General features: G+C 51.4%; 1 protein-coding gene across 1 annotated transcript in view; it reads left to right on the forward strand.

The window, feature by feature from the left end:
- The first annotated feature begins 376 nt into the window (after positions 1 to 376).
- TTC12 (tetratricopeptide repeat domain 12) overlaps positions 377 to 14,960 on the forward strand; it is a 32,883-nt gene continuing 18,299 nt past the window's right edge. Inside the window, 9 exon segments of the mRNA XM_038753992.1 lie at positions 377 to 419; positions 4,559 to 4,638; positions 7,264 to 7,421; positions 7,423 to 7,443; positions 7,920 to 7,950; positions 8,557 to 8,634; positions 9,545 to 9,666; positions 10,711 to 10,770; positions 14,763 to 14,834. Coding sequence (XP_038609920.1) covers positions 4,587 to 4,638; positions 7,264 to 7,421; positions 7,423 to 7,443; positions 7,920 to 7,950; positions 8,557 to 8,634; positions 9,545 to 9,666; positions 10,711 to 10,770; positions 14,763 to 14,834 — 594 coding nt within the window. The 5' untranslated portion in view covers positions 377 to 419; positions 4,559 to 4,586.

Genomic DNA, 14,960 nt, shown 5'->3' on the forward strand with positions numbered 1-14,960 from the left:
GTGAGCCCCCCGTGGGACAACCTGATCGCCTTGTAACCTCCCCAGCGCTTAGAACAGTGCTTTGCACACAGTGAGCGCTTAATAAATGCCATCATTATTATTATTAAGTGACTTGCCCAAAGTCACACAGCTGACGATTGGCAGAGCAGGGATTTGAACCCCTGACCTCAAAGCCCGTGCTCTTTCCACTGAGCCACGCTGCTTCTAGTGGTGTCCTTGGCACATAGTAAGCGCTTAACAAATACCATCATTAGGATTATTAAGTACCACAATTATTATTATTATGATTGTTATCTCGCGTCTTGATCTTCGGGAGCGGGGCAAGTTTGGGCGGGCCCGCCTTCTTTTCCCTGACCCCGCCCCTCCCGGCCGGTTCCATCCTCGGTCGCCATTCCGGGTCCGAGCTGCGGTCACATCAGGTCAGTGTCTCCGAGGCAACCGCCCGCGGATCCCGCTCCTTGTCCGGTTCGATCCGGTCCGGTCCAGTCCTGTCCTGTTCTGTCCTGTCCTGTCCGGCCCAGGGAGGACGGGCCGGGCGGAAACCCGGGCCTAGGCGGGGAACCCAGCCTCACCAACAACGCATGGTTGCCATGGCAACCGGCGCGCTGGCCGTTAGAGCGTCCCAATCAGTCAGTCAATCGTATTTATTGAGAGCTTACCGGGTACAGAGCACTCTACTAAGCGCTTGGGAGAGGACAACACAGCAGTAGATACGTTCCCTGCCCACAATGAGCTTATGGTCTAGAGGGGGAGACAGACATTAATATCAATAAATAAACGATGGATGTGGACATAAGTGCTACGATGCTGGGAGGGGGGATGAATAAAGGGAGCAAGTCAGGGCTACGCAGAAGGGAGTGGGAGATGAGGAAAACTGGGGCTTAGTCTGGGGCTTAGCTTTTAGACTGTGAGCCTGTGACTGTTGGGTAGGGACTGTCTCTATATGTTGCCAACTTGTACTTCCCAAGCGCGTAGTACAGTGCTCTGCACACAGTTAGCGCTCAATAAATACGATTGATTGATTGGGAAGGCCTCTTGGAGGAGATGGGCCTTCAAGAAAGGTTTGAAGCGGGCGAAGAGTCATTGTCTGGCGGATAATAATAATAATAATGGTACGTGTTAAGCGCTTAGTGTGTGCCAAGCACTGTTCTAAGTGCTTGTGAAGAGGGAGGGTGTTTCAGGCCAGAGGCAGGATGTGGGCAAGAGGTCAGCAGTGAGATAGATGTGATGGTGGTACAGTGAGAAGGTTAGTGGCCCCTGGTCACATGTCCCAAACCCCCGGGTAGGGGTGCACTCATGCCCCTGGGCAAGCACATCCGAGGGTAGCAGCTTTCTCCCAGGGTCGTTCCCGGGGACCTTGGTTTGTAGGTTCACTCATGCCTTGACCGGCACTGTACCTGCGGACAGAGAATGTGACTATTATATTATTATATAGTACTCTCCCAAGTGCTTAGTACAGTGCTTTCGTCTCAGTAAATACAATTGACCGACTAACTGACTGGCTGACTCACCTGCCCCCTCCCCATAAGCGCTCAGCCTGGTCGGTCCAGCCAGGTTTCCACCCATTAATAATAATAATGATGGTATTTGTTAAGTGCTTACTATGTGCAAAGCACTGTTCTAAGCACTGGGGAGGTTACAAGGGGATCAGGTTGTCCCACGAGGGGCTCACAGTTTTAATCTCCATTTTACAGATGAGGTAACTGAGGCACAGAGAAGTTAAGTGACTTGCCCAAAGTCACATAGCTGACAGTTGGCAGAGCCGGGATTTGAACCCATGAACTCTGACTCCAAAGCCCGTGCTCTTTCCACTGAGCCATGCTGCTTCATTAGAGAGGGTAATTGGACAAACGGACTAAAGGTGGAAAAACCTGTAGAAGCAGCATGGCCAAGTGGATAGACCACGAGCCTCAGAGTCAGAGGTCATGGTTTCTAACCCCATCTTGGCCATTCATCTGCTCTATGACCTTAGTCAAGACATTTCACTTTTCTCTGTGCCTCACTTCCCTCATCAGTAAAATGGGGATTAAAACTGTGAGCCCCTTGTGGGAAATGGACTGTGTCCAAGTTGATTAGCTTGTATTTAACCAGTGCTTAGTACAGTGCCTGGCTCATACTAAGCACTTAAATACCATTTTTTAAAAAATGAGCGCATGGGAAAGGGCAAAGGAGTTGGAGGACGTCTCTTGAAGAGGGAAAAGCCGAGGCAGAGCCATCCGCTCCTGTATCCGGTTTTTATGAGAAAGGGGCTGCTTGTCACTTCTGTCTATCAAGACTGAGCAAGAGGAATGACCAAACGCAGTGTATTAAGATGCTGAGGAAAATTCAGTGGAAACAGAAGACTCGCCCTGCCCTAATTGGAGGGGGTGGGGGTGGGGGGAGGCCGTGGGGGTATATATATTGCAACAGGAGAGATTTCAGTTAGACATGTGGAAGAACTAACTTTCTGTTTTATATTATTTTCTCAAACCAAGTGTTTATTGATTGTCAAATATCAAGGAGGCTCATTCCTTCCTCCTCCTGCCACCCCCAACTCCTTTCCCCCATCACCATCCTCAGCTACCTCTGTGGGCCGTGTGCTGGGCTGGACTGTGGGAAAACACAGTGAAAACCATCACCAATCCAATCCCTGCCATCTGAGAACCAACAGAAAGAATGTAATTTTCCAGAAAAATGCTGATAAGCTTCCAGGGCTGCAGCTGTACCAACAGGGGAAGAGACTTCAAAGCAGTAGAAAGGGCAAGCACATTTTTCCCTGCTGAGCTGAAGGTCCCCACCAGTGCGGTGTCTCAGGTTTTCAAGTGTTTCACAAGGTGCGATGCCATCTGAAGAGGGGGCATGGGCGCTGCCCCCTCTGGTCTAGGCAGGGCATGAGGCTTTGATCTCCACTGAGGACAATAGGACTGGGGTCTCCTAGACTGTAGGCTTCCCTGTGGCCCCCCTGGGAGCCACAGTGAGGGTGGTCAAACACGGGGCTTGTGTTCATCGAGGGCCTTGAGAACCAGCAGCTTGGGCCCTGGGGCCCAAATTTGGGGAGTGGGGGAGCCCAGCCACTTGTCGCCTATGTTCCCCCTCACTGAATTGTTGCCCCAGGGTTTCTGGGAATGGAGCCTGGGTGTGAAGGCAGGGTTGTGCACACTGGGAAGGGGAATAAAGTCAATGGGGAGGGAGGGGACCCCTCCACCCTTATTCTGTGAGAGCCTAGTGGGGGCCCTCCCTGGTGGTGGCTTCTGATAGGTCAAGAGATCTCCATCCCTGGGCATTTCTGAACCAAGAGCTGACCCCTGCCACCCTGGCGGGCTCCATCCCTCCCTGCCCAGAGCCAGTAGACTGGGCTAGGTGGTTGCTGAGGCCTCTCCCAGCTGTGAGGTTCACTAGTGCCTGGTCTCAGGTGTCCCCCCAAGACCTGCTCACTTACAGAAACTAAGTTGACCACATGGGGCTTTTTGGCCCGCATGTTGGTGAGGGGAGTCGTTGGCACCCTGGGTCCCAGAAAGAAAGATGAGGCACCTTCTCCACTCTGCTCCAGATCCGCCTGGCCTGCAGTTGGAATCTCACCAGGCACCGGACACTTGAGGCAGAGGCAGCCTCCCCTAAACCAAATTCACTCAACCCCATCCCTGCCAAGCTGGAAGATCCTGACAAGCACCTTCATCTCTGGGCAGATCGGCCCCAGCCCCAGGCTCCTCCTCCTGCTCCCTCAGCCTTTGGTACCCTCAGTTGGCAGTGAGAGGGGAGGCAACCCAAGAGTCAGCCCCTCCCCACCCTCCATTCTTTCCTCTGCTCACTGACCTCAACCCCCTTGCTGCTTTTAGCTTCCCCAGACCAGGATGGGGTGGGCACCCAGAAGAGTCCATCTCCCTGGGTCAAAAGGAGCCGGTCCTCTCCCCAGCTTCCCAATCAATCGATCAATCATATTTATTCAGGGCTTATTAAGTGCAGAGCACTCTACTGAGCACTTGGGAGAGTACAATAGAGCAGAGTGGGTAAGCACTTTCCCTGCCCACAAGAAGCTTACAGTCCAGAACAGGAGACAGACATAAATATATGAATTATGGCTATGTATATAAGTGCTGTGCCGCTGAGGGTAAGGTGAATAAAGGGGACAAATCCAAGGGTAAGGATGACACAGAAGGGAGAGGAAGTAGGGGAAATGAGAGCTTTGGTTGGTGAAGGCCTCTTGGAGGAGATGTGACCTCAATAAGGCTTTGAAGGTGGGGTGAGTGATCGTCTGTCGGATCTGAAGAGGAGGGAGTTCTGCCAGAGGGAGGAGGTGGGCGAGGGGTCAACGGCGAGATAGATGAGTTAGAGGCACAGTGAGTAGTGAAATTAACATGTTGGGTTGTTATAGGAAATCAGCGAGGTGAGATAGGAGGGGGCAAGTTGATTGAGTGCTTTAAAGCTGACAGTAAGCATTTGGAACCATGAGCAGGACAGGAGTTGGCAGGGTTGGGGGTGATCCAGGAACCACAGGGCCCTTCTCCGATTTCCGAGCTAATAAGCCTGACAGATTCCGTTTAGGGCTTCATTGTTATTAATTTCCCCCGCTTGCTCCCAGCCCCCTCAGGGAATTGACTGCTTCTGCGATGGCGGAGGAGCGAGATTTGCAGAAATTCCTCCAGAACGTGGATGAAATCAGTAAGTAGCGGTAAATCAGAAATACACAGAGCCCGGTATTTCGGGGGCTTGGAGGCAGTTATTACACCGAGTGACTTCCTGGGCCATGTGGCAGGTTGATAGCACTAAGAAAAATGGCCGTGAATTTAACAGAGAGGTGAAGGAGAAACACATGGCTTTGGCCAGAACTTGCCAGCCGACAGCTCTCTCCCTATCCACCTTCCACCTTTCTCCTCAATCAATCAATCAATCGATTAGCAGTATTTATTGAGTTCCTACTGTGTGCCGAGCAGTATATGACGTGCTCGGGAGAGTATGATATAATAGAATATCAGTAGACCCGATCCCTGCCCTCAAGTGTGGCCTAGTTGATAGAATCTGGGCCTGGGAGTCAGAAGGACCTGGATTCTAATCCCAACTCTGCCACTTGTCTGCTGTGTAACCATGGGTAAGTCACTTCACTTCTCTGTGCCTCAGTTACCTCATCTGTAAAATGGAGATTAAGACCTTGAGCCCCATATGGACTGTGTCCAAACCGATTTGCTTGTAGCCATACCAGTGTCTAGTATGGTGCCTGGCACACAGTAAGTACTTAAAAATACCATTATTATAATAAATATATACATATAATAAATAATACCATTATTATTGTTATTATTATTGTTGTTGTTATTATTATTATCAAGGAGCTGACAATCTCCTCCCCCCTGGACCCCAGGTTTAGTTTCTCGTGCCCCAAACTTTCTCAGATTTTATTCTCCCAGGAGGAAATTCTGCTCCCTGGAAATTCCTGCCATCACCCCTCACCACTTAGTGAGGGACTGGTTTCTCCTTGGCCTCTTGCTGCTGTTCTTATAAGGCCGCTCTTCCCCACCCCCAGCACACACACACACACACACACACACACACACACACACACACTCACACTCACACATTCACGTTCTGCAGCAGAGGGTCCACCCCACAAACCCCAAAGTTAAGCCATCTCTCTATCACCCAGCTGTCAGAGGGTTCCAGGGACAACCGTGTAGCTGACCCTGTCCCAAAGCCCGCTCCTACAGGCAGGCATAATCTGGCCTTAAAACTCTCCAGCTATGAAATGTCCCCAACCTCCTCACAAGTTCCAGGCCAAGGTTAGTTACCCTCCCTGTTGGGAAGTGCTTCTTTACATCATACCTGAGTCTTTCTTGCTTTGCCTCCATGCAGCCAGAGAGAGGCTAATCTCAGCTACTCAGAGACTGGGGACTATTAACCCATTCCCTATCAGCTCTCTGTCCTTCAGTGTTCCTGCCTTCCATCTTCACTCCCTCCTCACTTCTGGCCTTCCCAGGGCTGGATTTCCCCAGCCTGTGGATGGGCAACATGTCTCCCAAGAATAGTGTATAGAACATGGGCCTGGGGGTCAGAAGATCATGGGTTTCTTAATCCCAGATCTGCCACTTGTCTGCTTTGTGACCTTGAGTAAGTCACTTCACTTCTCTGTGTCTCAGTTAACTCATCTGTAAAATAGGGATTGAAACTGTGAGCCCCACATAAGACAGGGAGTGGGTCCAACTCGATTTGCTTGTACCCATCCCAGCACTTAGTACAGTGCCTGGCAAATACATTGCCAAGCTCCGCCCTTTCCTCTCCATCCAAACCGCTACCCTACTCGTTCAAGCTCTCATCCTATCCCGTCTGGGTTACTGTATCAGCCTCCTCTCTGATCTCCCATCCTCCTGTCTCTCCCCTCTTCAATCCATACTTCACGCCGCTGCCCGGATTGTCTTTGTGTAGAAACACTCTGGGCATGGGCTCTGGGCATGTTACTCCCCTCCTCAAAAATCTCCAGTGGCTACCAATCAACCTACGCATCAGGCAGAAACTCCTCACCCTCAGCTTCAAGGCTCTCCATCACCTCGCCCCCTCCTACCTAACCTCCCTTCTCTCCTTCTACAGCCTAGCCTGCACCCTCTGCTCCTCTGCTGCTAATCTCCTCACCATGCCTTGTTCTCGCCTGTCCCGCTGTCGACCCCTGGCCCACGTCATCCCCCTGGCCTGGAATGCCCTCCCTCCGCACATCCGCTAAGCTAGCTCTCTTCCTCCCTTCAAGGCCCTACTGAGAGCTCACCTCCTCCAGGAGGCCTTCCCAGACTGAGCCCCCTCCTTCCTCTCCCCCTCCTCCCCTTCTCCATCCCCCCGCCTTACCTCCTTCCCCTCCCCACAGCACCTGTATATATGTATATATGTTTGTATGTATTTATTACTCTATTTTATTTCTACATATTTATTCTATTTATTTTATTTTGTTAATATGTTTTGTTTTGTTCTCTGTCTCCCCCTTCTAGACTGTGAGCCCACTGTTGGGTAGGGACCGTCTCTATATGTTGCCAACTTGTACTTCCCAAGTGCTTAGTACAGTGCTCTGCACACAGTAAGCGCTCAATAAATACGATTGAATGAATGAATGAAATAGTAAGTGCTTAGCAAATACCATTATTATTATTTTTATTATCATTTCCTCTCCGAGTTTTTAGTATAGTGCTTATTCAAATACAGTTGATTGATTGATTGGGCCAGCCCAAGTTCTCCCCTCCCTCTAGAACCCTTCCCTCGCCCCCCGGGTCCACCTGGTGACCTCATGTCTCCTGCCTGCTCTCCCATTAGCCAACCTGATACAAGGCCTGAGAGCCGAGGATCCGGCCGAACGAGAGAAAGCCATCTCAGCGACAGAGCAGCGGCTGCAGCAGGCCGCACCAAACTCCGAGGAATGTGACGGCTGCAGAGTCGTCCTGAACCGCACAGCAATCAGCCCCCCACAGGCCCCCCCAGTCGGCCCCCATTCAGGTTCCTGCTCTTGGCGGGATTGTCTGGCCCCCAGGGGGAGGAGAAAGGAACAGGTTGCTCCCAAAAGCTCCCAAAATGCTCCCAAAAGCTCCAGAGAGCTGAGGGATCATGAGAGACTGAGCCCTCAGCCCTCAGGGGACGTGAGGGTTGTTTGACACCCAGGGGCACTGAGGGCCGGCTGGAGCAGGTGGGTGGCCCTTCCCTCTGGCCAGGGGAGCTGAGTGCTCACTTCCTGCCCAGGCCTGCAGGTGATAGGCCCTGGATGCCCCTGCCGGGCTGGGACCTTTCAACCCCTTTCTCCACCACACAGTGGTCCTCCAGGGTTAGCGGGGAGAATTAGCCTCTTCCCCACCGCCTCCCGGCCTGAGAGTGGCCTGGCTTCATTCTGACCATTTCCGGCTTTTCTCCAGGGTGGGCTGGGCAGCTGGCTGGCTTTCTCTGGCTCTGCCCTCACCTCCTCTGCTGCTCTCTTACAGATGCCGCAAACCGGAAACAGTTCCCACCCAGGTAGGGACGACCCCTCTCCTCCCTGAGCAAGCCCTCCCATTTCTGATCCTGGGATGCGAGATCTGTCACCCTGCAGGCCCAGGAACTCTGGCTGGCACCACCTCCAGGCCTTTCACTAGATTTCTCCCCCCACCCTCCTCGTGCATCCCGGCAGAAGCTCCCCAGACCTGCCCAGGTGACCCCTGCGCCTGGGTAACAAAGCCTGACACTCCCAGCTCCTTGCTGAGCTGGGAGCAGGCCTCACTCACCCACGGATTTATTATTCTAGAGAGAAAAATGTCTCTCTCCAAAAGAACGACAGCACTTCAAAAAGCAGAATTCAGATCTGACACCCAGTCACAGCCATCACGTTTAATAATACATCGCACCTGCATTCCCGTCTAATGTCAAATTAGGAAAATGTCATCTTTGTTACTTCAGGATTAGGGGATGCGCTTGCGCGCGCGCATGTGTGTGTGTGTGTGTGTGTGTGTGTGTGTGTGTGTGTGTGTACGTGCATGGAAATCCAGGCTTGGAAACTTTTTTCTCAGTTTGAGCTAAATGAGCAATTGTTTGTCAGGGTGTTTTTTTCAGTGTGTAAACCACTGTCCTGTCTTGTGTTGTTAGATGCGTTCCTGGCAGTTCTAGGGCAGGATGCAAGAGAGCGAGCCAGACGGAGAAAAGAAAACAAAGCCTTGGCAAACGGTACCTGTAAGAACTCCTCTTTCCAAGGAAACAGATTTTCAGCCAGAAAGAGCCCAGAGGCATCAGAAAGCTGAAGGCCTGTATTGGGCATGGGGTGTGAGGAACTGGGTTGGGATGGATAGGGTAAAGAGGGAGATCACCCAGGGATGCAGGGATGGCCCAGCTCATTTGGGATCATTTTTTCCATGTTTGAGAGGTCTGTTGGTCTGCCCTTGGCTTCCCAGCCTGAGGTGGACACATCCAGTCTTCTTTTTTTTTTTTTTGAGAATCTGTGGGACTTACAAAGCTAGTACTAGTAGTGGCTTAGTAATAGTGATAGTAGGATTTATTGAGCACCCACCTGATGCAGTGTACTGTACTAGACACTTGGGAGATACAGAAAAATGAAATGAGCCATTCCTGCCCACAAGGAGTTTCCATTCTGGCTAGAGAGAAACATGAAAATTCTTACAACCAGAGTGATCAAAATAAATAAACCGAGCAGACATAAAGAATGGAGTAGACTTTAGTAAATTGAGCAGCCATCTGCACATGAGAGGTCAGAGGGAGGGTGTAGGCAAAGGCGGGTAAGAGGCATGGCCTAGTGGATAGAGCACAGGCTGGGCAGTCAGGAGGGCCTGGGTTCTAATCCTGGCCCCACCATTTGTCTGCTATGTGACCACGGGAAAGTCACTTCACTTCTCCGTGCCTCAATTACCTCATCTGTAAAATGGGGATTAAGATTGTGAGCCTCATGTGGGACAAGGACTGTGTCCAACCTGGTTAGCTTGCATCTACCCCAGAGCTTAGCACAGTGCCTGGCACATAGTAAGCGTTTAACAAATGCCATTTAAAATTTTTTAAAAAAGGAGAGAGGATCTCTGCCACCTGGCCCTGACCAATGCTCTGCTACATGTTATTGGTCCCTCAGCCCTGAAGGAGCAGGGGAACGAGGCATTTGCTAAGGGTAATTACGAGATGGCCATCCAGCGCTACAGCGAAGGCTTGGAGAAGCTGAAGGACATGCAGGTGCTCTACACCAACCGTGCACAGGTCAGGAGCTGAACCCTTTCCCATGCGCCTTCCTTGGAGTCCTTGGCAGCAGTCCGCAGGGTCCAAGGTCCGGGAAGCCTGGAATGCTGCATTGTGGGCCAGCCGGGTCCCACAGCAGGGAGCTTCGGATAGGGCTGGGCCTCAGCTTTCTTCCTTAGGGAGGACAAGGCAGGTCCCGGCTCCCTCTGCCCCTGGTGGGCACTGCCAAGCCTGTGGCAATTCACATCGTTGACCCTCTGGCTTCTGCCTTCAGGCATCTGAGGTTATACCAGGGGCCTGACCCCCGCAGGCCCCTCCAGACACTCCTCACCTTCCCCCTCACCCAGTAACTCTCCCAGATAGCCCGCCTCCCCTTCAAGGGCCCAGAGATCTGATGGAACAGTGGGGTCCCAGCTGTCTTTCTGTTCTCCAGCCCTGGCCTGGGAGAGGCCTGAAAAAATAGTGGCAAATCCTTCCTTCCTTTCCCCTCCTCCCATTCTCAGCTGGGGCCCTTGAGCACCAGTCCCCTTGAACACAGAACCCTTAAGCCCCTCTTTGGGTGGGACCTCCCAGGACAGATGGACACCTGGTCTACCTTCAGAGATGGCAAGGGGCAGCATGCCCACATCCCCTTAAAAGAGAAGGTCTTTAGGTAGGTCTACAAGAGCCTCCTCCCATTGGTGGGGTCGTGGGAGAGGGAAAGCATTTATTCATGATGCCTTGAATTTGTTGAGCGACTTCACTTCTCTTAAAGGCTTTCACATCATTTTCCTCTTTATGTTCCTGTGACATACTCACAAGGCAGGAAGAGGAGGGAATCACAATCCCCATTTTACAGATGAGAAAGCTGAGGCACAGGAGTGGTTAAGCCACTTGCCCCAGGTCACATAGCCGTCCCATGGCTGAGCTGGGACTAGAGCCCTGCTCCCTCTCCCCCGCCTGCCAGCCCGGTGCCCTTGCCAAAGCATTTCTCAATGGGTCGTGAGTTACTCCTGGATGCATCCGTGAACCCTTCCTGCACTGCACGCCGGCTGAGCGGCCCTCTGCCTCTCGGTGTGATTGCAGGCTTATCTGAAGCTGCAGGAGTACCCCAAGGCGCTACTGGACTGCGAATGGGCTCTGAAGGTAAGAGCGGGGAGCCCTAGGGCCAGCAGGGGGCGCCGATCCGCGACAGCCAGGCTTTGTCTCCCTCTTCCTCCCTCCCTCCCACTTTCTTCCCTCCCATTCCTCTCCCTCCTCCTCTCCATTCCACCCCATTCCGCCTCCCTTCCCTTTTTTCCTTTCCTCCATCTTTTTTTCCTTTCCTCCCTCTTTTTTCCTTTCCTCCCTCTTTTTCTTTCCTCACTCTCTTCCTCTTTCTGTGCTCTCTCCTCTTTCCTTCCCCTTCTTCCTTCTCTCCTTCCCTTCCTCCTTCTTTCTCTCTCCTGTACTCCCTCCCTCTCCCTCCTCTTTCCTTCCCTTCTTTCCTCCTTATTTCCATCCCTTTCTCCTTTCCTCACTGTCTCCCTCCCTTCTGTCTTTTTCTCACTCCTTTTCTCCCTTTCCCCTCCTCCTTTCTTCCCTTCTTTAAGTCTCTCTCCTTTCTTCCCTCTTCTTTCCTCATTCTCTCCCTCTCTTCCTCCTTCATTCTCCTTCTGCTTTCCTCCCTCTCTCTCTCCCCCCCCCACTTCCTCCTTCTTTCCATCCCTCTCTCGTCTCTCTTCCCTTCCTCCTGGCTCCCCTCCCTCTCTTCCCAGTGATTGTAATTATTTGATTCAACCACCTGTTTGGGCCGAGTCTCTGAGAGAAGCATCATCATTGTTGTAACCCTCATCAATGTCTATTGTCTGGGTTCGTTTCGGGCTGCTGGCATGCTGTACTCTCTCCCTACCCCCACCCCTCAAAGTGTTCTGCCATGCAGCCAGCTGGGGCGGAGGGCCGGGGGCAAAGGAGTCAGGGATGGAGGCACTTGAGGCGGACTGACCCGGCTCACTTTAGTCATGGGCAGCAGATACCTGGTCCCAAGATGCCACCCATGGGGACCTGACTTTGAGATGCCACCCATGAGGTTGTGGCCCCAAAATGGCTGAGTGTTAAACTGCCCCTTCAGGCCCTGCCCTACAGAGAGCCCCTGTCCTAGTCCCTGGACAAGGGGAAGGGGGCAAGGAGAAGAAGCTGGCCTTTACCAAGGGTTTGGGGAAGCACCAAACATCTCCAGAATTTCCAGGGCTCTGATTTCTCTCCTTTGGAAGGGTCTGATCCCTTCAGCTCTACTCCCTAATCCCAAGAGTACAGGGAGGAAAGGAAAGCGGAGCCAGGTTGACTAGAGGAGCTCAATAGGTTATGAACACTTTGAGGGTAGGGATTCGGTATATTACTCTATAATACTCTACCAAGTCCTTTGGTACAATGCTCTACACACAGTAGGCACTCAATAAATACCACTACCAATAATAGTGATTATAGTGTATTTTAAGGACTTATTCAATCAATCGTATTTATTGAGCGCTTACTGTGTGCAGAGCACTGTACTAAGCGCTTGGGAAGTACAAGTTGGCAACATATAGAGACAGTCCCTACCCAACAGTGGGCTCACAGTCTTCTGTGCTAAATCCTGGGATTGATACAAAGTAATCATATTGGACACAGGCCCTGACCCACAATGGCTTCATAGTCTACGAGGGAGAGAGGACAGATATTTTTATAGATGAGGAAACTAAGGCACAGAGAAGTTAAGTGAATTTCCCAAAGTCACACAGCAGGTTTTTTGACTAAGCTGGAAGTCCGGGTGGTGCTCCAGGCTAACTTGCCTCATGTCCTCCTCTCCTGGAGGTGGTGGCTAGTGGGATAGAACAGGCTGCCACAGCCACTGGCCCTGCAGTAATCTTTCCCCACAACTCCAGCCCAGGGCCAGCCAACCCAGGCTTCCAGGGAGATTGTACTACTACTAATAATGATGGTACTTGTTAAGTGCTTACTATGTGCTAAGCAATGTTCATTCATTCAATTGTATTTCTTGAGCATTTATTGTGTGCAGAGCACTGTACTAAGCACTTGGAAAGTACAAGCTGGCAACATATAGAAACGTCCCTACCCAACAACGGGCTCACAGTCTAGAAGCTCACTGTTGTAAATACTGGGGAAGATACAAGGTAATTGGGTTGGACACAGTCTCTGTCCCACATGGGGCACACAGTCTTAATCCCCATTTTACAAATGAGGTAACTGAGGCACTGAGAAGCGAAGCGACTTGCCCAAAGTCACACAGCAGGCACGTGATGGAGCTGGGATTAGAACCCAGGACCTTTGACTCCCAGGCCCGTGTTCTATCTGTGCTTCCAGATCCCCTCCCAGTCCAGAAAGCACCTAGAAGACAGCAACCCTCCACCCCTTGGCTGCTCAGTGTGGGTGGCCCCCTGGCCAGGGCCCAGATATTAATTAAAGGACAATATAATTAACATAATTAATGGCCCGGCTGCCTCACCGCAGAGCCAGCTGAGTGTACGTGTTTCAGAACTGAGCTAATCCTCTTAAACAGCCGGCACACTTCCCAGTTGAAGGGGTTGGTGGAAATGCTTGGAGCAGTGGAAAAAAACAGTACGAAGATGGCACTTAAGAACAAAATCCAGGGGCTGTGCAAAAACAGTGAATTGCAAAACCTTAAATTCCCCCCTCACTTTAAAGCTAAGGCAGCATTTCAGCCTGAAAATGGCAGAATTAACCGCATAAGAGCTCAGCTTCCAACAAGCAGCGGGATTGGAGGAGACAAGCCAGCGGGTTGCCGAGTCCGGGTTGGCATGCCCATCTGAGGGAGGACCAGATGTACCCACTTGGGCCCTCCTTTGGGGAGTGGAGACATTTAAACCTTGGCAGGACCCTCCCTCACTCTTGCCAAAGGACCCAGCCCCGGTGGAGACAGTGCTAGAGAACCTAGCGTAGAGAGATAGATTGTTGGACCACAACAGCCCAGAGCCAGAGAGAACCATCCTGTCTTCCAAGAAACCCACTGAGACCAAATGGGCATGAACATCAGGCAGACAGGCTAAGCTTCATCCCTTCCTCTCCTGGACAGTGGTGGTGGTCAGGTAATAGTAGTAGTAGTAGTAGTAATAGTAGCCCTCATTGAGTGTCCCCTGGACACAGTACACTATAGTAAGCACACAGTAAGACTGTAAGCTCCTTGTGGCCAGGGATTATGTCTGCAAACTCTATTATACTTTCCCAAGCACTTCATTCATTCAGTCGTATTTATTGAGTGCTTACTGTGTGCAGAACACTGTACTAAGCACTTAGTACAGTGCGCTGCACACAGTGAGTTCTCTTTTTTATGATATTTGTTAGGCACTGTATTATACTCTTCCAAGCGGTTAGTACAGTGCTCTGCACACAATAAGCGCTCAATAAATGTGACTGAATGAATTAATGAAAAGCACTGGGATAGATGCAAGCTAATTAGGTTGGACAAAGTCCCCGTCCCATGTAGGACTCACAGACTTAATCCCCATTTTACAGGTGAGGTAACTTAAGCACAGAAAAGTGAGGTGATTTGCCCGCAATCACCTAGCAGACACGTGGCGGAACCAGGATTAGAACTCAAGTCCTTCTGACTCCCAAGTCCATCTTCTATGCACTAGGCCGTGCTGCTTCTCTACTCAGTAATATACCATTGTTGATTGTTTGATTGATTGAGTGCTTGGGAAAGTACAACATAAAGAGGTGACATATCCAGTGCTTAGAACAGTACTTGGCACAAAACAAGCACTTAACAAATACCATCATTATTATTATTATTGTTATTATTCCCTGACCACAAGTAGCTTCCACTCTGATGGAGAAGACTGACATGGAGAGGCCCAGCTCATCCTGTCATTGTGGAAGATCTCTTCCCTGCCGCCACCATCCCCTGTGGAACCAGTAGGGGTTTATGGGATGGCATCTCCGGTCCTGGTTCTAAGCCAAGGCCTTGCCGTGGCTTCCTCCCAACACCAAGGTCATTTGATTTGGGTCTGGAGCTCTGTCTGATGTGGGGTGGCCAGCAGCAGCTGGAGGATTCTCAGGGAGAAGGTGGGCATGTTTGATCCACCATTGCCACTGCCACATCTTGGACAGGGCCCAGCCTCTCTCCGTTCCCTTTACAGTGTGGCGAGAAGTGTCCCAAAGCCCATTTCCTCATGGCGAGAGCACATCTGGCCCGGGGGGACTACAACGAGGTAAGTCAGGGAGCTGGACACAGCGAAGCCCTGCAGGATGGGTTTGACCCAACCCCTGCGAAGACCACAGGGCTGCCACCTGCCTGGTGCCAAATGGCCCTGGCGAACCTGACCCATGGGGAAGAG

The sequence above is a fragment of the Tachyglossus aculeatus genome, chromosome 11 (assembly GCF_015852505.1).
Source record: "Tachyglossus aculeatus isolate mTacAcu1 chromosome 11, mTacAcu1.pri, whole genome shotgun sequence".
Classification (NCBI taxonomy): domain Eukaryota; kingdom Metazoa; phylum Chordata; class Mammalia; order Monotremata; family Tachyglossidae; genus Tachyglossus; species Tachyglossus aculeatus.